The 21,935-nt window shown below is 47.3% G+C and overlaps 1 protein-coding gene across 3 annotated transcripts in view; it reads right to left on the bottom strand.

Moving 5' to 3' along the window:
• The window catches only part of NTRK3 (neurotrophic receptor tyrosine kinase 3), a 377,133-nt gene that overhangs the window by 79,253 nt on the left and 275,945 nt on the right, over positions 1-21,935 (bottom strand). The window contains exons 14-15 of one of the 3 annotated variants that reach the window (XM_055326705.1): positions 19,950-20,084; positions 16,333-18,471 (exon numbers count right to left, since the gene is read on the bottom strand). The exons of 1 other annotated variant lie outside the window; for it this stretch is intronic. In XM_055326705.1, the coding sequence (XP_055182680.1) occupies positions 18,353-18,471; positions 19,950-20,084 (254 nt within the window). In that variant the 3' untranslated portion in view covers positions 16,333-18,352. Of the gene's footprint in view, positions 1-16,332; positions 18,472-19,949; positions 20,085-21,935 lie in introns of those variants that run through there. One more of the 3 variants, XM_055326706.1, reaches the window with a different exon arrangement.

Genomic DNA, 21,935 nt, shown 5'->3' with positions numbered 1-21,935 from the left:
ATGGTCCTCTGAGCATAGATTCCATCAGCAAATTCAAGCATGTCAAAGTTGTTGAAAATCAGAACCTGAGGTTCTTTATCTCTTCCGAAATCCCACCTTCTCCTCAACCTGAGGCTCTAAACCCAAGCTTGGGCCCAATCACAGCATTAACTCATGAAACCAGTTGACACCAACTAATAGGGCCATCTCTTCAACTGGAAAGTCCTCAACTACACAGTAATTGGGTGGGTTCCATGAACCGTTTCTCAAGGGTAACAGCTAGGAACAGGCAAGATGTGGGACTCGCTGACTTTCTGGGACACTTGGGGAGCATCCTTGTATGAGATCCGCTGGCTGCCAAGTTGAGTTCTCAGCAAGGTGGGATAGGATGAAGGATGTTGACTGCTGTGCTTCCCCAGGTGCATTCCACTAGGCAAAGGGAAGAGCAGCAGACTCAAAATTTGGCTCTGACACAGGCAGAATCAGGGAAATTGAGATCAGTCAAAATTCACCGTAGTGAAAACAGGTAGTGTTTGCCTCCCTTATGAATTAAAGTTCATCAGTCACCCCGTGACCCACCTGTCACAATGTCACAGTGATCTCCTGATGCCCAAATCAAATGACTTTTCCTTACTCCTCATTCAATACCAGTGAGCTTCACATCCTTCACAGTCCCACCAAAGCTTAGTTGAGCTCTCTCACCTTTAGCCATCTTGTGAAAACAACTAGGGGTACTCACTTATCTTGTCAGACATGGGTATGATTAGGATTCTGGAATTCCATGAAGCCCAAACATACATTTACCATAATGTTGCATGTGACTTCACTGTGCACAGTCATCTTCCTATGAAGCAGCAACCTGATTTGAATCATCTCTGCGACCCTGATGCATAACCCCACTCTCTGCATTAAGTTCCAATCATTATATCATCTCATTCATTAAATCACTGAATATCATTAAGGTAGCGTGTGTCACTGAGGCATAAGGTGTATGGGTAGACTTCCAGGGAAACTTAAAGCACTCTTTGCTGGGAGATCTTTAAAAAAGGAAAGGACTATTTAATTAATGCCTTAGTTAGTAAGTTTTGAAAAATGAACAACTATTTATTAAGCCCCCACTATGCTGGGCCTGTAGCATTAACAGATTTGCAGAATGGCATGCCAGCTGCAGAAGGAATGGAGGAAGGGGAGGGAGAAATTAGGCAAGCAGGAAGCAAACCAGGTTCAAAGTGGCTGATGTGGCAAGGCCACTTCCTGGGTGTGTGCTGTGACCCCTGGAGGGACTCCGCTTCCTGAGCTGGGACAGGTCCTGCCAAGGGCATGGCTAGACAGAGTGACCTATGAATGGTCACTGGTGTGTTGCTGAGGGCACCCGGCCTAACCTCTGGCCTGGACATTGAAAGCTTAAGTCCTGCTCCAATTGCCTGCAACTGCTTCTTTGCAATCCCACTGCAAGGAGGGAGCAGGGCAGTCTTCTGAGAGGTTGCCAGAGAGCCTCATATGGTGGGCCACACACGCCTGAGAAGGCATCCAAGCCTGGCATCCACTGTCCCTCCCTCTGCCTGGCAGATAGAAAGGGCCAACACCCAGGGATCTTGGAATACACATGGCATCTTGGCAGCCAGCTCTGACAGATGACCAATGAACAGCTTGCTTGGGCTGTAGGAAGTGACACAAACCTAATTGCACTTGTTGGTTTGACTTCAATGCTCCTCCCAAGCCCAGTTTTTTTTCCCTCCCTTTCCTGTTGCTACCAGATCTTGATCCTTAATACCACCTCCTTATGCTTCTGTGCCCCCATATATTTGTGTTCCTTCTCTCTCACCTGCTGTGCTGTCCATGGTCCTTCCTTGTCCCCAGGACCTCATCTCCAGCAGACAAGAGCCCAGGAACTCAGAATAAGGGATGACAAATTTCCCCTTCTTGGCCCGTTCTGTCCCATGTCCACCCTCAGAAGGACATTAAGGACCCTTTTAGAAAAAGAGGAGGAAGCATGTTGGAAGCCCAGCATGGGCTTTGCTTGTCACCACTCAGAGCTGCAAGAGAGAAAACAGCTACCCCTTGGCCAAAAAGCTGCAGGTTTAGAGAATCTCACCATCAATCTCCACCCCTTCCTATTTCCTGTTGCTATTTCCTTGGATTCGCTCCAGAGGGCTGACTTCTCTCCAGTTTGGGCCCCTCCTCCTCCCGGTGCCCAGATCAATGGGTTGGCTGGAAATGCCTTGCTCTGAACTGTCTGTGGCCTTCTGACAGCTGCTTTCAATCTCTGCTGTCACGTCCCACTCAGTGTGCTCCCGGGAGGCCATCTGCTTCAAGGCCAGGGCAGGAGGTCAGGATACATGGGCACTGCCTCCCAACCCTCACCCTGACCTTGAGAAGGTCAAGGTGCCACGCTTGGTTAGCCATCTGTACGACATATGAGATTAGAAGCTTCACTCAGAATCCCATTAACATTTCTGAACTGTGCAGCTCAGAATCCCCAGCCCTAAAGTGTGGTAAGGCCCTGACCAGAAGAGTGTTTGGGGGGAAGAACATTATGGGAATGTTGGCAGCACTTTGAAGTTACTTGGGGAAAAAGTAATGCCTCTTGCCTTCACCAGCTGTGCATCCTGGGACTTGAAGCCATCATGTTTCAGAAGGAGATGACTTTCCCTATGTCAACTCTCTGTTACAAGAAGACAGCTGTCTGCAAAGATTGTCCACGGGGTACCTGCTTGGGGAACCCCTAGAGACCCCAATGGGTCACAAGGCAGTGATGTGGCAACACACAATGCTTCTGGTGAGGATGCCAGAGCCATCCTCCCACCCTCAGTCAGCCTAGGTACCAAAAGTTCTGAGATACCTGGTCTGTTATTTGTAAGAATTGAACAACAAAACAAAATATTCCAAGTTTCCAAACACAGGGGACAAATGAAATCAATATGGTATATCCACAAAGGGAGACATTATCCAGCCATTAAAAATGCTGTGACCCTCTATTTACTGAGGTTGTGGAGATTCCCATTCTCATATATTACTATGGACAGTACACATTGGTATCACCCCATATAGGTTACATACACAAAACAGACCAACAAGCCTGGGGGGGGGGAGTGTATCTGGCCTTGTATTAGTATGATATTTATGTTTAGTCATATGTCTAGTTCATATAGATAGTTTCAAACCACTGGAGAAAAATGAGAAACAGAAAATAAAATACTGTGAAGAAATTAAGAAAATTTGATTATGCCTATACAATGGAATAGTATTTATTTAAAAAAAAAAGTTCTCTAAGAGCTTTGAGAAACTGGCTGGGGGGTACTAAAAAGTGTAGAATAATATGTATGATGTATTGCAAATATGGAGGAAAAACAAGAACACATTTCATAGTTGTTCATTTGTATTTGTTCATATATAATTGAAAGGGTGCACCATAACAGTGGTTACCTGTGTGGTGATGGTGGTGGTGGTGGTAAGAAGAATCTACAGATGAGGGACAGGTGTAGGAAGGAGAATTCTCACTATATAGATACATAAATAGGTACTAATGGATACACATATTGACATATGCATATAAAATAAAATTTAGACATATACAATTTATTGAGGTATTAATTACCTCAATATTATCAAGATACATGTATTACTTACCTCAATATTATTGATATATAAATATAATTCTTCAATCATATATCAATATGTTAGTAGTACCTCAATACATGCATAAATAATACCTCAATGAAGTTTATGTATATAATATAGTAAATATATAGTAAATATACATGTAAAATAAAGTATAAATAAGCATATAAGATACAAAATAAACACATGTAGTATATTTATGCAAAATAAAGTTTATACAAAGAGAGGTGTCCTCTACTTCAATATCACATATCAATACATATAACACATGTTATTGATACATGTATCAATAATATTGAGGTAGAGGACATCTCTCTCTATATAAACTTTATTTTACATAAATATACTATCTACATTTATTTTATACATTACATACTTACATATATTTTGCTTTATATATATATTTATTATATTAAATATATAAACTTTATTGGGGTACTATTTACCTCCCATTGAATTCACTCATTTATTTTAGTTTTAAAGATTTCATTTTTTTAAATTATCTCTACACCCAATGGGGGTTCAAATTTACAAACCCAAGATCAAGAGTCACATATTCCACTGACTGAGCCAGCAGGGAGTCCTAAATTCACCCATTTTAATGTACAATTCAATGATGTTTAATAAATCTACCAAATAGCCCAACCAGCACCGTAGTCCAGCTTTAGAACATTTTCATCACCCCAGGAAGATCTCTTGGGTCCATTTACAGTTACTCCCCAAACCCAGGACAACACAACCACTAACCTACTTCTCGTCTCTATAGATTTGCCACTTCTAGACATTCACACAAATGCCATCTTACGAAATAAGGCCTTTTGAGTCTGGCTTCTTCCCCCTAACAGAGTGCTTGTGAAATTTATTAATGTTGTAGCATGTGTGAGTACATCATTCCATTATATTCCATTCTATATACATATCACATTTTGTCCATTTGCCAGTTGAGAGGTATTTGGGTTCTTTCTATCTTTTGGCTATTTTGAAAAATGCTGCTATGAATATTCATGTATCTTCGTGTGTGTGTGTGTATGTGTGTGTTTGGAACCATGTGAAATAACCTGTACAAAATTTTAATGTTGCAAAATATTGTTTAAATGGCACATGCAATCTTACATAAAAAATAGCAAATAATGTGTGTGTGTGCACATGCACACAGAATGATTTGATTCTGTTAAATAATTAAATACATAAAAAAGATTAGAAGGCAGAAAGCTAAAATGTTAACAGTGTTATCTCTGGGTGATAGGATGGTGGATAATTTATGTGTTTGTATGCTTTTCTGTATTTCAACAAATTTTCTACTGTGAATATAAATTACTTTTGTAATCAGAAAAAAACCCACAATGTTATTAGAAGGAAAAAAATACATCCTTCCATTCAATTTCTCCTGGGTCTTTACCTCTCTGTTACAGAATGATATTCTCTCAATAGTCCAAAATGGGGAAAGGCGGAGGATGCAGCCCTGCTCTCTCTCCCTCCTGCACAATGCTGGTCACAACATTCAGAAAACTGCAGGTCCCCAATAAATACCAATCAATTTTGAGGGCCTCAAGATCAGTCTCCATGGCAACCTGACAAGGGCATAACACTGCATGAGCACTGCCCCAGCATGGAGATGGCCCAGCAGGAAGAATGCCTGCCTCCAACAGCCTGAGGTGCCAAGAGATCATGTGACCATGGCACCAGGCTTCCTAAGGCTCTAAGAGAGGGACCTCTCTTTAAACAATGGAACACCAAAAGTCTCAACTGATCATCCTAATTGTGGGGTTTCCTGAACTGACATTTCCACTTCTACAGCTACAAACAGACGTTACATTTCAGTATTTTTAAGAACTATCTTTAAAAACTAAATGTCCTTCCTCTATGCTTACCCCATGCCTAATTTCATCACAGTGCTTCATAATCACCCACTGGCCTGCACCAGGCCTGCCCTTTGCAGGACCAGGAACAAGAGAATTACTAGAAGTCTGTATCTCACACATCTGAAGACTTGAAAGCTATAAATCAAGCTAACACACTGTTAAATATAGCACATCCTATCCTTCTACCTTGTTAAATATATTTTCAGAATGAGCTGGAAGGCCAGGTGAGAATTCAGATGTCTCAGGCTATGAGTTGGGACATGTAGTGCCAGAGTTGGCCCCAGCCTACTCCCCTTCTTCGCACAGCCAAGGCGCCTTGTGTGCATACACATGCACACCCATGCCACACACACACACACACACACACACACACACACACACACACACACACACTCTCCTTTGCCCTGAACAGCAGCCAGGCCCTTGGCCACCCCTTGGGCTTAGAAATTGCACATGGCTGCAGGGCAGCCCACACTTAGGAGGAGAATAGACCAATGGGGATGTCTGCACATGGCATGGAGGTGAGCTAGAGCCATTTTGCTGAGGAATTCTGGTTTAGGCAACTACAACCTGACCTAGAAAGGAAGTGACACCCAGGTTCCAGGTGGTCACTTCTCATGGCCCTTGAACTTGTGGCAGCTGAAGGAGGGCCCTGAAAAGTGTGGGGTCCCTCTTACCCAAGACTAAGAGGTATCTATCATCCTACTAGACTGAGTTTCTTGACCTTGGCGTTACTGACATTCAGGGCCATATAAATTTGTTTTAGGGGCTCTCAGTAGTATCTGCTTTCAGTTGTGACAACCAAAAATGTCTCCACACATGTCCCCTGGGAAACAAGTCACTACCATTTGAGAACTACCACACTAGACTATAAAGCTTTTGAAGGCAAGAAATAGATTCTTTCACTTAAATGTTTGAAGGGAAAATCAATTAACCAACATTTTTTCATGACCTCGGAAACATTCTTGCAAAACCCTATTCCCCTGCAGACGATTGTGATATACTGGTTCCAAAGAGGTCCTCAGAACAAGCTGAAAGCAGTTCTTGGTCCCTGATCCCTGGATCCCTTGATCCTAGATAAATCTGGGGCATGAAGGTAAAAAATGATAGGAGACCAGAAGAACAATGCCATACACCCAGAACTCCACAACTCGAGGGAGCTGCCTGATGTGTGCATGGAGTTAACTCAAGGGTTAACTTCCGAAGACATTATCCACCTCATAGTACAATCTTCCTCTACCAAAACTGCGTAGGAGTGTGAGGGAGAGGACAGGGCCTCTAAACTTAGACCCTCCTATGTGACCTTATAGAACATGGCTAAACCCCAGATGTTCCTTAGACAAATCCAAATGTGAGATACTGGGAGGTCTAGGATACACATGATGGGACTTCTGATCTGCGAGGTGCTGACCGTAGATTCCCTTCATCCCACGCCATTCATTCCACTCTCTTTCACCATCAGAATTTTGCAAACCCTGTTTATGAGTCTCTTCAATCAGCCAATAATGCTTACTGCTATAGCAAGTCCATGCTCCCTTTCCAGAGCAAGCAAACATCCACTACTCAGCTTTCTTCATAATAGATGAAGTCCTTGTGTAGTTCCCAGATTCCTAGCAACTGCATATCTGCAGAGTCAGCAATATCTGCATGAAGATATGGGGTCCTGATAGTGGCCCTACACTTGGAGCAAACTGCATGATTGGTATCATTCACTGACACCAAAGAGACTCTGCTTTGAGAATCTGCTTGTGCCTTGGTTTCCCCATAGCAGCAGGTCTCAAAACATGGTCCAGATATGCCTGGTAGCCCCAAGACTCTATAAGTAGAGCCATGTCTTAAAACTATTTTCATAAGATGGTATAAGGTCTACTAAGATCTACTGAGATGGACTCATTCTCTCACAGGTATATATGGAGTGTTTCCAGTGGCTTCCTGCTGGTGATGACACTGTCTGATGGCTAACTGAAATGTGTGCATGTGCTTGTGTTTTTAAATCCTTCTCAGTTTTGATCTCAACTGCAATAAATAGAGATGGCTATAACCCACATACACAAAAGCTCTTTGGGATTCTCATAATTTTTCAGGGATCCGAAGACCAAGAAGCTTGGGAAACACTGCCCTAGAGCAACAATGCTGGTCACATTTCTTCATCACTGAAAGTAGGGAGTGGAGGAAAAATATTTGGAAGACCTTTCTGAGAGGTAAAGTTACTGAGTATAAAAATAAGTACAGTTTCAGAGTTTTATAACAGGAGTGTCACTATGACATTTTAGCTGCAAAATGTTTTCTAGGTTCTTCCAGGTGGAAAAAAATGAAGTCTAGAAAAACAGCAAAAGCATTAATATTTTCAATAAAAGCAATACATGGTCAACACAATATTGCTTATTTAGAGTCTTACCCATGATCCGATTTGCACTTGGACTAGCTTCACCTCAACATCTCAACCTGTCCAAAATTGGTTCCATTTGTTTTCATCTCCGAGAGTGTCCAGGGTGTGCAAAAACAATTAGAGGCATAGGGACCAAAAGCACATTTGTATTATTTGTGGAGAGAGAAAGGAGAGCATCTGAAGCTTGTGATTTTTAATTTAACTGCAATTCTGAGATTATCAGTGGGTTTCAATTACCTACACTATAGAATCAGGATGTGATTAGCAACCAGAAGCACTTTTTTAAAACATTGAAACAACATCACTGTCCAAAATAAACTGACAAAAGACCTCATTCCTTCCAGCTTTAACATCAATCCTTCCATCACTGCTGATTTTCACTTTATAAATTTCTTAACTTCTTTTCTTCCTCTCCCTTGCATGGTATTTTCTCTCCTCTTCACCCTCACCCAGGCACCGAGGTGTTCTGAACACATGGCATCACTCACTTGCCCAGCATACCCAGGAGAGGCATATGACAGTTGCCTTCATTTTGCAAGTGGAACAACTGGGAGATAATATCCACCATGTTGAAATGATATCAACAGGGCCAACTGGTGGCCAGGCCAAAACCAAAGTTCTTCATACCCATCCAGGAGCAGGACATAGGCTGGTGGGAGTAGAAAGAGGTAGTAAAGGACATGCTGGAGATCCTTCAAGAGGAAGGGATTAATTCTTGCTTTCTGCAACAACCGTTTTTAGAAATTGCCTACCCCCAACTCCCATGTTCAAAGGACTCGAGTTTTCTTAATTAACATGATAGTAATAGCAATAGTAATAATAAATAATTCAAGGAGAGGTCAATAGCATGTCACCAACAAGAAAAGTTTTACCAGTTCAAGGCTGTGGCAGATAAACAATGGAACATGAACTACCATCTTAAGCTTGGCCACTTCTCTACAGCCTGCTTCCATCTTCTGTGCTATAAATAATTCAGTTTCTTTTTTCTTAAATATCACAAGACCAAGTCGGAATCTTTATGTGAAGGATTCTGCTGTGTCCCTCTCTCCCTCCTCCTCTCCCTCCCTAGCCAGCCCAGGCAACTCCCCAGAGAATGACCCCTCAAGCTTTAACATTTATTCTTTGACATTTCAGACTATTTGTTAGGCAGAGCTGCCTTCTTGAGATCAAAGTCGGAAAATCTTGCTGAGAACTCCCGCTTGGCCCTGTCCAACTGTGACAGAGAGGGTCTATTAACCCCCAAGCATCTGCTTCCTTCCTCATCCAGAGAAATCCACCAGCCCTCACGTGAAAGGGCGGCCATCTCTCTCACTTCCCTCCCCTTGCCTTCAAAAGCCCCAACATTTCAGGAGGGGGCAAAGGTACTCTTCCCACGTGATACTCCAAGACACAGAAGAGAGATGGACCCAAGAACCAAAAGATGTCCCCCACCAGGAGACAACAGCAATTCCTGGGGATATGGCATTTGGAGGACCTGTCTAGGTGGACTCTTTTTATCTGACGACTAGCAAGCTCAGAGACAATATGCAACAAGGAAAGGTAACTTACCCCAAGTCATTTGGCTAGTGGAGGTGCTGAGACTGGACTCCAGGTCTTCATTTCTGTATACTACCACTAGATGATGTCTCCTCCACCAGCCAAGGAAGGTGGCCAGGTTTTTGTGCTGAAGTCTTACACTCATGTGAGATGACTTACCATTTTCTTCTGAGATACCACAGTGAAGATTTCCTGCTCTTCACAAGAGTACCTACCCATCAGCTCTCAAAATCATATCTGCCTCTATGCCAAGCAGAGGGCAGAAGCAGGGACTGAGCCTATAGTTGGGCAAAGGTGTTAGGGTGTGGTTGTTCATCTTATATCAAGGTCAGTGATTGATTAACGTCCTGCTTTGTTCTACTAAAAAAATAAACAAATACCTCTGACCACACCAGAACCCCAGTGTGTGTGTGTGTGTGTTTGTGTGTGTAAATCTATTGATAGGCATTAAGTGAAGAGCATTCTGTGTTCAATTAGATTTAAAGCAGGACTTCTCAGAGCCTTTAATATCCTAATGTGTATCGTGAATGTAAAAGAGATTGGCTATACCATGCAACATTCTCCAAAGTGATTGGATGGGCTCTTAGCACCTCATGAGACTCTATGGAAGCATTGTCACAACCAATGAAAAGGGGAGCACCTGATCCTGATAACATCATTTATGTAATAACTGGAGTAAGAGGAATAGGTTTCTCTGCAAGTTCAGGACTCAAATTAAGAGAGAGTCATATTGCAGACACTGAAGCTTTGCCCAGAAAACTGGTCAGTTCATGTGAGACTATGGCTGGTCAAGTGGTTGACCCACTAAAACTACAAAGATGGCTAAAAATGCCATCCCGAAAATGCACCATGGGGTTACTCTGGTCTTAACAACCAGGTTGGCCTTTATCCATCAGGGGCGCTAGTGGCAGTTGCCTATTATGGGAGCAGAGATGCCAAACTGACAGCCATCAAGATGGAAGGATTCCATGAGTCATGCAAACATGGGCTCAGAATTTAAATTCTCCCAGGAAGGACATTCTCAGAATGTATTCTATATTTGTGATGCCTCCTCTGCTCCCCACTGACTGTGGGAAAGAACAGACTCAAGTTCTCACTGGCCAGCTCCGCATCTGGCTCCCTCTGAAGTGAAAGGCTTCGGTCCAGAGCTGTGGCCCTCAGACAAGAGCAGCCAGAGTCACGGATCCTGGCTGTGCCCTCTTGGCCAGACTGAGGCTCATGACAGAAATGGCTGTGAGATTTCCCCCTTGGGCTGTCTTGTGAGTTTTCTCTCAGAACTAACAGCAAGAGAAGGCCAACACTTTGATGTCCATAGAACACAGAGACTGTACTCTTCAGCCTGCCTTCTGGCACCTTCTTTCTCCCTGAGACTGTCTGAAGGAGGGCCTGGGAGCAACACCTACATTTGGTGCATGGGACACAGACTTTAGGACTTGCACTTCTTGAGCCCGGCAGCGACAGAGCAGCTCTTGGGGACTACTGGTCCAGCTGGTGCTGATAAAGACTGAGAAGGACAGAACTCTTGTCAGTCCAGCGGTCTCCTGGGTGAGGGAGCCCCCACACCCTCTTTCCCTGAGAAGTCCATTTGGGAGTCAGCATAGCATGACCTTTGGCCAAAGGCTGTTGCAAGCCTTACAGAGGTAAGAACACTGCATTGAAGCCACATCACAAGGACCAAAACAGGCCAAAAGTAGAGGGAGCTTCAGAGCGGCCCTTCACGGCTCTATAAAGGAGGCATTTCCCGGCCATATTTGACAGCAATGAAATCACTTTGCCGGGACAGGTCCCTGCCCTTCTCACTGCAGAATGAGCTTGGGGATAAGGGAGGAAAGGCTGTGTCTTTTTTAAGGGAAGCAGGCCAGTTGCTGCAGTGGGGTCCCCAACGGCAGAACCAGGCTTCATGTTGCTGCCGTGGTAATAGCTCGTGGGCAGCAGGAGCTGGGGAAGAGAGTCATGAAGACAAGCTGGTTGTCACTATTAGCCACCAAGGCCTCCGGCGTTACTTACCAGAGTCAGGCTTGGCGGGAGTGTTATCTGAGCTGACATGGTGCCCTGCCCTCCCAAACTTTGATGAAGCCACAAACCAGAAAGCACGATCCTGGAACTCATACCTTTGGCAGGCTGGCTCCTTGGTCTTCGAACCCTCTCCATTGCCGAGTGGGGAGTGTTGACCATCCCTCCAAACCCTCAGTAATCACAGGATACTGCTCTGACGGGACGCGCGAGGATGGGGGTATGGCTCAGCATCTCTGCCTCTCAAAAAGCCAAGCTCCCGTGTTGCTGTGATGCCATGTGCTCCCTCTCCACCCTTAGCCAAATCAAAGTCAGATTCCTCTACATTAGAGAGGCCTCCGGCAGCCACTGCTTGCAGAGGGCTGTGGGAAAAACCATGACCCTGGAAGCCCAGAGCTGTGCAGGAAGTTTGTGTGTCTCCTTCCTCAGCTTGGGAAGTGTCATCAAAGCCCTCAGCCTCTCTACAGCTCTGGCTCTTCTCTGAGAATTTGGTAATCATGCTTCTCCCCTTTATCCCAGATAGTTGCAGATTCTCTCCCAAAGTGGGCCCACATGGACTGGGTCTTGCCTGGGGCTGGAGGCCTTTGACACAGAATCAGGACCAGCAGAATCCTCTACTCCCTGCAGGATCTGTGCTTTTCAGAGATCCTCTACCTGCTTGTTCTGCTTTCAGGGGAGCCAGCAAGGTCTTGTCCAAGGCCAGGCCAATACTTCCTCCTTCTCCTCCGTTCTCACTGTCCCCCACCCTGGAGCACACAGAACACTCGAACCACAGACTCCCAGCCCCCTGCAAGCCCAGCATGGTGGGGAAAGATCTAGCCCTCTGAGGCATGCACCCTGGTATCTTGTGACGGGAGGGGAAGTGTCCTGGCAGCCAGGGCCAAAGCTACAAAGAGGCCATAGACCTCCTCTCCATGCAGAAACCTCCCCGAGCAAGCGGAGGAGATTTTACTTTATGCAAGTGTCACCCACGGAGAGGAGGAGCTGGGATTAAAATCCTACCCAAATGGATCTTAGAATCCTGATGGAATTCTTGAACCACTCCCCCAAAACTCAGATGAGGGACCCCTCTCTCACCAGCACATCTCTTTCAATTCATTTTTGGGTTCAGGTAGGGTTGAGCAAGGCATCCTACTTAGCTCAGAGAGTGACACTGTCAGGCCCAGGTGAGGGTTTTCGGGAAGGTGGGAAGTGCAGGGATGGTCATGGGATTTCTAATGGCAAAGCGCAAGATCAGAACCACTCAAGGCAACTGAAGTCTGCAACAGCTTTGCCCACACCAACCCCACGGAAGAGGGGGTCGTGAAGGGTGCCACGGAGCTGGGAGATGGCAGGGCGTGAGCCCCAGGTCTCCTGGACAATCTGCAAACCAGGCTCCCATCCATTCCGGGGCTCCTCACTGCCCTATCACCACCTCCACTGTCACACTCAAGAGTTTCCCTCTGTTCCTGTCCTTCCCAGAGGAGCCCCAGAGCAGCCAGCATCATCGCCAGCCCCCACCTCCTCGGTCCCCCTCTCCTCATTTCTCTCTCCCTTCTAGAACTACTGTGGCAGCAATGCAGGAGTCTAGCCAGAGCTCAGAGTCCCTGAACACTGAAGGGCGAAGGCCCTCTGCCCAATCCATGTGAGGCATGGCTCAGAAAGCTGCACAGCAACAAAGCCCTCCTGCACTGCTGTCCCAGCTCCTGTCCTGTCTCTGTGGCATCGAACCCACTCCTGCCCTGCACTGCTGTGTCTGAGATACAGCGGCCTCTGCTCATGCCTGGGCTTGACCTGCAGGATCTGGGCCCTGCCAGGAGAGGCGTCCCAGCCCAATCACTCTGGGTGGCTGGGTGGTGGAGGTGAGGACACGGCTGCTGGAAGCCTGGCTGCAGAAGGAATTCCCACACAGGAGGGGAAGAGCCAGGGTGGCCCAGAGGCCAGCTTCTTGGTTTCCACACTGCACATACTTAGCATCTGTTCTTTTGCTGGGTGAGAAGCACATGGCTGATCTTTGACACACCGGGAGGTCTTTCAGATGGGACAAAAAGTTCGAATGGGGGTGAGTCAGGTAAGGATCTTCCTTCCTTCCACCACCTTCCTGTCTTAAGCTGCTCACACTTGCCCGAGATCTGGGCAGCATCACCCACCTGAGGATCAGGCGTCTCCCCCAACAAGCCCTCCCCAACATCAAGCCCTCCCACCATTGTCTGCTTGGCAATCTCACTGACTTCAAGCTGGGAATTCATCTTAGACCTAAGACCAACCATACCTTCGGGAGTATGGGGTCACAAAATGCTAGAATGAGTGAAGAAAAAAATACTGTAGACATTCTTTTCCGCGGAGTCTTTAAAAAGCACCCTGCTTGGGGGCACCTGGGTGGCTCAGTGGTTGAGCATCTGCCTCTGGCTCAGGGCAAGATCCCGGGGTCCTGGGATCGAGTCCCACATTGGGCTCCCCGCATGGAGCCTGCTTCTCCCTCTGCCTGTGTTTCTGCCTGTCTGTCGGTCTCTCATGAATAAATAAATCAAATCTTGAAAAAAAAAAATGCACCCTGTCTGAGGAGTGCATGTAGCCTCAAAGAGCCCCCAAGAGACTTGTTCAGTGTGGGAGGGGTAGGGGAAGACTGTGGCTGTGCAGCCCCCAGGACTGCAGCCTTTCAGAAGCAGAAGCCTGACTGCTCCATGTGGCAGCAGAGCAGCCGGGGAGGAACACTGTAGTCAGGGACCCCTCCTGCCAGCCCTGCTTCTGATTGTCACAAGCTGTGAAAACCGGGGCCAGCCACTGATCTTTCGGGGTCTCAGCTTCCTTCTGGGTAAAATGTGCTTGGCTTTGAGAAGATCTGTGTAAGTGACCTAGTGATCGCTGTTAACGTTCTGCAGGCAGGGCCCATTCTTCGGCGCTTGGTAACCAGTCTGGGATCTGGCCGTGTAACCCTCGTCAAAGCCTCCAGTCCTCTCCGGAGCATGTCCCTGGAAGGTCCTACCTCTGTCTTCTCCTTTCACAGAGTGAGTTTCCCGCTCTCCAGGCTCCCAAGAATAGGGTTCATTCAGAACCAGTCCTCCCCAATGTCCCCCTCTAGAATTGAGATCCAGAGAGGCACCTGGCAAGAGCACCAGATTCATGGCCTGCATCAGCTGTGGATCTGAGCTGCAGGACCACAGTACAAGCTGGAGTCCCGGAAAACCACTGGGAAGTCCTGTGGGTGACATTCCAAACTCAGGAGGTGTTGCTGGTGCCCCGAGCTGCCCTGCGCGAAGCCAGGCCCGGCCAGCATCCTTCTGGGTGGAGTCTGCTCTCCGGGCCTGCCCCCTCTGGCTCTAATGGGCCCAGAGGCTCTAACACTGGGATAAATGCCTGGCACTTTAGGGTCTGGCAGGAAACATGGAAAACAGAGTCCTGGACACTAAACCCTGCTCAGCCGGTCCTTGATCCGCCTGACAACTCCCTGTGCTTCCCTGCCCTCTGCCAATGTCTCCTCCGCTGCACTTCAGACTTGCTCAGCTCTCCCTAGATCTCACTTCACAGACAAAATAGAAGCCACTGCACAAGCTCTAGTCCCCTTCCTTGCCCCCAAACCCCCATACCCCCATCTTTCCTGTTGCCACTTCCTATGTTGGAATAGCACACCCTTCCCAGGGCTGGTGTGGGGCCCTTGCTCTGAGCTGGGTGCTCATCTCCCCTCCACCCCTGCATTGGAGGTTTCATGCATTGGAATATAACAAAGCTCAAATCTCTTACCTAAAAATGAAAGTTCTCCCCATGGTTCCAAAGGGCACTCCAATTCCAGCCCCGGAACCAGAGAAAATAGGAGAATGGAGAGCTGGGGTAATGCCCTATCCAGGCCACTCTAGAGAAGAGGAACTTCCATTTGGGGTGAGGTTGTGAGGGAGGGGGGCTCAAACTCAATTTAAATAAGAGATTAAGTCAATGGAGGTCAGGAAAAAAAGCACCACCCTAGCCTGACCAGTTCCCTGTTGAACTCCCACTTTGAGCTCACCCACCTTGCTCTGTTACCTAAGTAAGCCAAGTTCTCACAAAGCCTGTGGAGGCCCAGTGAAAGGTCCAGTTCAACCCAGGAAATCTTCCTCACTCTTCCCCTGCCCTTGACTCCTGCTCCAGATAGCCTGTGTACAGAGTCCCCTCCTCCTCAAAGGAAGATGTTCTAAGTTAGAGGCATGGCAACCCTTCCAGCTGTGTCAGGGCTGGGAACGCAGGGCAGATGGCCACACCCAGCTCACTTAGGCCTCATCTCTCAGTAGGACCCTACAACTGCCTACCACTCTGGGCAGCCCACAGGAGACCCCGGTGGAGAGTCTGGTCCACCGGAGTGTGTGTATATGGGTGTGTGGATGGGGCGCCCCTGAGTGATCAGCAGACTAGCTTATAAGCCCATAGCCCTGTCTTCCTCTGGGTAAGGTCATGTCCTCAAGATCCAGGGAAAGAATGAAACTGCTCCATCTGAGGGAGAGTCCTAGTGACTTGCTGGGGCAAGAATCTTTCAGTTCTACTCCCAAACCTCTTACATATCAGCTCTGAAGAAAGGATCATTGTAAGCCTCGGCTGCTGACAACAGGAGAGTCCCTGAGTCACCAAGGAGGTGAGGGTCTCAGTGGCCTGAGTGGTGTCTGGATGAGTCAGGTTTGAATCTTGCTTCTGCCTCTTGTGCTGTGTGACCCTGGGTGAACCATTCAGCCTCTCTGTGCCTCTGAGTCTTCCTCAACAGAATGAGGAAAACACTTCACTAGATGGATTTGACCTAACTGGAGGAGTCTCAATGAAAGCAACTAATGCAACAGATTGTAAACACTTTTGCAAACAAGGATTGAACTAAGAAACGTCTTTAAAAGAGGATCAGTAAAAATGGGGAGGGGAGGCAGAGGAGAAATGTGGGAATTTCTGTATCTTCAATATTCTTTGCAAAATTGCCAAATAAGAGGTCTGATGCAGTCATTTCATTAGAAAATAAAGTGTTTATTAAGAAACTATACACTGAACACTCCTATAAGTCTCTGTGGAAATACAACGCCCCATTGTCATAGTACAAGGTGAGAAAATGACAGAATAAAAGATGCTGGGATGGATGGAGCCTGGCAGGCTGGAAATGAGGTAATGATTTACAATAATTAAAAAACATCATCCTCAAGCTTACTCCTTTAAAGCCACACTCGGGAGGAGGCCCCGACCCAAAGGGTCAGCAGGACACAATGGGGACAGCCTGACACGAAGCAATGGGGAGCAGGATGGCAGGAAGTTGGCAGGGGCTAGAAACACACACAGCTCGAGGCCCTGGAGAAAAACTGAACCCCCGCATCATAGTCTGGACACTACAGTGTCTGGGAGGTCATCCCAGAAACGGGCCAAGAGCTTGGAAAGCTTCGTGATTTTAAATCCCAGGGAGGCACCTGCAGAATCAGAATGGGAACTTAGCACAAAGAACACCATCCACAGGACCCAGGAAGGAAACGTTCAGTGGGAAGTTTGATTCCCATGTCAATTTGCCGAAGCCAGAGAATCTACTATCTCTTGCTGTGTGTCACCACCCCAAACCTAGTGGGTCTGTCCTAAGAGCTCCCCATGGGAGACCCCCTGCTTCATGCTCTCCATCATCAAGGGACAGCTCTTACAATGGAGGTAACACAGGTGGGAGTGGCTGGGCCCAGCCCGAAGTCCATTTGGCCAACAGGGCAGCAAATATGGGACAGGTTCGGGCCCTACGGCTGTGCCTTTCCTATCGAAGCAGGGCAAAGCCATCTCCTTCTCTCTCCCCCGTGGATCAAGCTGAAAATGGGAGGAATAAACCCCCTCTTTGGGAGAGGGTGGCCATGGAGTAAGGCATGAGTCAAAGCAAGCAAAGTAAACACATATATTGACCAGAGAACAGGATGACACTTCCACTGGTGCCATGAGAGGGGCTGGAGGAGGCCATTTTTCCTTCTCTTCCCCTTCAGCTCATCTTGGCCTTGAAATGGTGATTCCATTGGGTTCCAAAAGTTCTCAGAGTCAAGAGTAAATGAAAGTGGGGGTAGAGAGCCAATCCTGGGGCCAGGGACTAGCAGGAAGGGTCTTGGCCCCTGACTCCCTGGGTCCCTTGTGGTCCTAGGAGGACGGTCAATTCACGGGCAAGACCTCCTGTAGCAAAAGCTCGTCAGGACTGCAGATGTAGGGGCCAAGGAGTTTTGTAATACCACACTCACTGTGAGCCATTCCAGAGAAGAGGAAGGAAGGGGGAAAAATGTGTCCCAAAAAAGTATGGTTTTCTCCACCAAAAAAAAAAAAAAAATATATATATATATATATAGATAGATAGATAGATACACAAATGTATCTATCTATCTATCTATATAAATATATATATAGATATATATAAAATGATTGGTTTCCATTCTTTCCTCTGAGACCTAATCTTGTGCCAACACTTGGGCCTGGCTCCCCCTCTCTCACCACGTGGTCTCCACCTCTGCTTAGCCGCTCTTCCCCACTGGAGGTTGCAGGGCGATGAGATCGCTAAGAGGATATATAGCCTGATATCCTAGGGAGAGCCAGGGAGACCCCACACTTCCAAGCAGGGTTAGCGAGGCCGGAGCACGGCTGGACTTCGTCAGGCTTTCTCGTGGTGGTTGGGTTGTTTTTGTAAAGCAAGAGAATGGCTAGAGTGTGTTTAAAAGATGGTTCTTGGTGCACAGGTTTTTAATTCTCTTTATTGGCTCTAAAGATGGCGGCAGGAGCTGCCTCGGAGGCCAGGGGGTAAAAGGAGCACAGTGATGTCTGAGGGGAAGGACAACCCTGCCGGTGACGGATGGGGGAGGACCCCCGTCTTGGTGGTGTTAAAGGGTGCAGGGGGCACCGGTGGCTCATGCAGTTTCTACTTAGCATCCCCGGATCCAAAGAGAACAGCGCCTAGAGCTTCCCACCTCTCAGAGGGCCCAGCCTACCAAGGTGACATCAAAACAGGGAGTCTTAAAAGGAGTTTTTAAAAGCCATGACGTCCTTTGCTGAAATAAACACTGACATCCTCAACATAGATGCCATGGTTAAGAGGCTTGGAATGTCCGGGAAGGCTTATTGGATTCAACATAATTTCTCTGAAACCTATAAAAAACAAAAACAAAAAAACAGAAAAACAGAAAAAAGCAAAATAAAGTAAAAACCAAAACCCCCAAAGAAGACCAAAACTAAGAGGGGAAACAGAGAGGGAGCTTGAAGGGGGGGTGGGGAGGGGAAGGGTTAGAGATATGGATACATATATATATTGGAAACTGCCAAATGAATTGTCAGCAAAAGGGAAGGACAGGAGGAGGGGATTAACTTAAAACCAAGCATGGTCAGAGAAACTGGAAACACTCCATACTGCTGCAGCCTCCACTGAACCGAGAGGAAGGGAAATGAACAAACTATGTGGGGCTTGGCCTTGGGTTGTCACGGAGGAGCAGGAGCAGCCTCATCTACTGGGGAGGATCCCCTGAGGATGAGTGGACAGGTAGATGGGAAAGGGGCATCACCACTACGGTCACTGATGGGGCAGAGAGGTGGAAGGGAACGCTTCCTCAGGACTTGCATTGTTAAGGGCCACTTCTAATCCTAGGAGCTGGAATCCTATAGACTACCATCCCTGGGGGTAGGGGCGCTATTCTTCCAAGCCTGCCAGCTCTTTCTTGTGGACTTTTTGTTTTCATTTCACCAGCTCCATGGCAAGTTTAGGAAATAACAGCTGCTCTTTTGGCCTTATCATAATTCCAAGTCTTAGAGGGGATGGCAGTGTTCTGGAGGAATGACACTGGTAGCTCCTGTCTGGCTACATGGTCATGGCCTGAATGACTCAGGATGTCCAGAGTGTCCAGAGACATGGGTGTTCCTGATCAAACCTCTAGATGGAGGTTTCTCAATCAACCCCAGATTTTTAAGAGTGCCTGTAAAATAATGTCTGTACAGTGTGTATGTTTGTTGATGTGATGTGTGCGGACAAGACAGGAGCAAGCCTATCTTCTCATGAAAGCCATGTGCAGGCATGTGAAGGTCACAATGGGCAGCTGGATGTTGGAGCTACGATGGGAAGAGACTGAGTTGGTTGCATTGAGACTCTCCCTCCTCATTCCCAGATGACATGATGTTCAAAATACAGTTGAGTAATCTGGGCATTGGGAGCTCTCTGATCTAGAGGGAGCGGGGTCAGGTTTGAGAGGACAGAGGGAAAGAAACTTCCTTGTCTATGACATGTTGAGCTTCAGGATAAGATGTGGTGTTAGCCCAGGATGAGGGCTCTCTTGGTTCTGAGGTGAAAGGGGTGCAGGCCACTGGTCTGGGCAGCCTGCCTAGAAGGTGTGTGACTTCACTGTTTCTCTCTGGGCTACAGTCCCTCTCCCACACCCCTTACCTTGGCCCTATGACATGTCCTCCCTGGAAGACTCCTCTGACCTATGGGATTTTAGTAGCAATCCCACACTGGGCACCTAGTCATCCCCCAGTCCTCTGGGACATATGGAGACTCCATGAGGTCTTAGTACTCTTCAGCAAATCAGTTGGGGGAGGGGTCTGTACTGAATACAAAGACGTCAAAGGAGGTAACTCACCATGTGACCTTGGGTAAGACACTTCCCCACTCTGGACCTCAGGTTCCTCATATATATAGTGAGTTGATGAGACTAGATGATCTCTATTATCCTTCAAGTTTAATATCCCATGATTGTCTAGGTTTGAAAAGACCCCTGGCAGAAGAGGCAGACACGGGGGAGTTAATGGTCAGTATTGAGCCCCAAGTGCAACAACAGGGGACGTCATTTTCACGTGCACAATGCCAGAAACGGAAGCCCAGGTGTTCCCTACTCCTGCTTTACCTGTAGGGCCACCTGTTTTATTTTATGCATAAGATCCAGACACGCTGTCCTCGGAGTATCACACAGCGGCATTAAAAAACTGTAACCAGGGAGTCAGGAAAGACTTGTCATCATCATGAACTCTGTCCAACCCTTCCCTAGCATGTTTGCCTCCCATCTCCCTTCTTGGGCCACAGCACCCTGACCCTGTGCCCATCGCTGCTAGTCTGCATGCCATTCCCAGGGCCAGAAGGATGATTCTTATCACTTGGGTGATGACCCTGCAGGTCCCAAGACCTTCTTTCTGGCCTCTTCTCTCCCTCAGAAAAAAATTCAGCTAATCTCCAAGAGGAAAACAACTTGATAAGAGGGGATGAGGAGGGGATGGGGAGGGGGGCGGTGATAGTTTTGAGTTTGGTCCCTTAAAATATTTCTTGCCTTCGTTAGGGCATAAACAGTTGGAACCAAGGCTGTTGGTTCACTAGACCCAAGGACTAAAAATCCTACAAAAAGTGTATCATTACAGCTTGAGAGTGAAGTCTCCTTTGGAGGCCATGCAGCATCATGGGCCCTGGAAGGCTCCATGTCGGATCCATTAAAGGCAGGGGCCAAGCCTGCTTAAGGCTCTGCCAAGGTCCCTGAAGCTGCCTTCGTGAACATGAGCCTTTTCCCATATTAGCCGGGATCTGAAGTTTGTTTTCTCTGGAACTCTTTCCCAGGTGGAGGCTTTCCAAGATTCTAAGTGCTGAATCCTGATAGCATAGGAGGCACTGCTCCAAGATCCTCCATTCCTCCCCCCTTATTGCTCAGAACAACCCTGGAACAGGAAGGAAAAGGCATCTGCTTGGGGGAGGGCAGGGGAGACCAGGACCATCGTGGACACTGACCCAGGAAAGGCAAAGATGGGTGGAAGGAAGAATGAGGAGGGGCAAGCCCACTCCAAAGAAGGCTTCGCCCACCACACCCCAAGACCTCTATGTCTAACCTCTTCCTCCATCTGGTGACAGCTCTCCCAAAGCCATGCAGCATAGAGTTCGCTGCAGGTCCTCTGTGACTCAGAACAGAGCCTGGTCTGCAGGGACTGTCTAGGTATAGTTTCCTGAGCAGTAAGCCAGAGACTCTGGAATCATTTTGGGAAGTGAGGGTTGCTGGGAAGGAAGGCTGGGGAAGAAGGGGCACTGAGCACCCACAGGACTGGGTAAAAGCACTGGAGCCTAATCCCACTGGGCTGAAAGCAGGTTCAACCTGCAAAAAGCAAGGCCTTCAAGATTCATTGGAGTAGAAAAGGCTCAGCTCTGATGGCGTGCGACACAAAAGGGGGCTAGACCGTCAGCCTTGCAGAACCCAATCACCCACCCCTCTCTGGGGTCTCAGCTCGGCTCCACTGCATGCTCTGGCCTTGGGAGTCTAGCGCCTCCAGCTTTCCTGCATCCACTGGGGAGAACGTGCCTGCATCTCCTGCCTACACACTCCTCATGCAGCTTCAGATTCTCAAGGCTTCCCATTCTGTCCCTGCTTCCTCCTTTTGTTATCTGACATGATAATTTTATTACCTAACTCCATAAAGTGGTTTAGGTTATGGCCTTGATAAAAGGCCCAATACCAAATGGAGCTCTATTGGATTATTTTCCAACATTTCCTCTTCAAATGTATTCGTTTGTCATCTTCAAGTTGCTACATCACACTAGTGCTTAGCACTTACATGGTATCGGCTGTGAGAAAAGCACTTTAGACTCAGGAGTA

The sequence above is a fragment of the Nyctereutes procyonoides genome, unplaced genomic scaffold, assembly GCF_905146905.1.
Source record: "Nyctereutes procyonoides isolate TBG_1078 unplaced genomic scaffold, NYPRO_anot_genome, whole genome shotgun sequence".
NCBI lineage: Eukaryota > Metazoa > Chordata > Mammalia > Carnivora > Canidae > Nyctereutes > Nyctereutes procyonoides.
The sequence above is the reverse complement of the archived record's forward strand: the minus strand, read 5'-3'. Positions and strand labels throughout refer to the sequence as shown.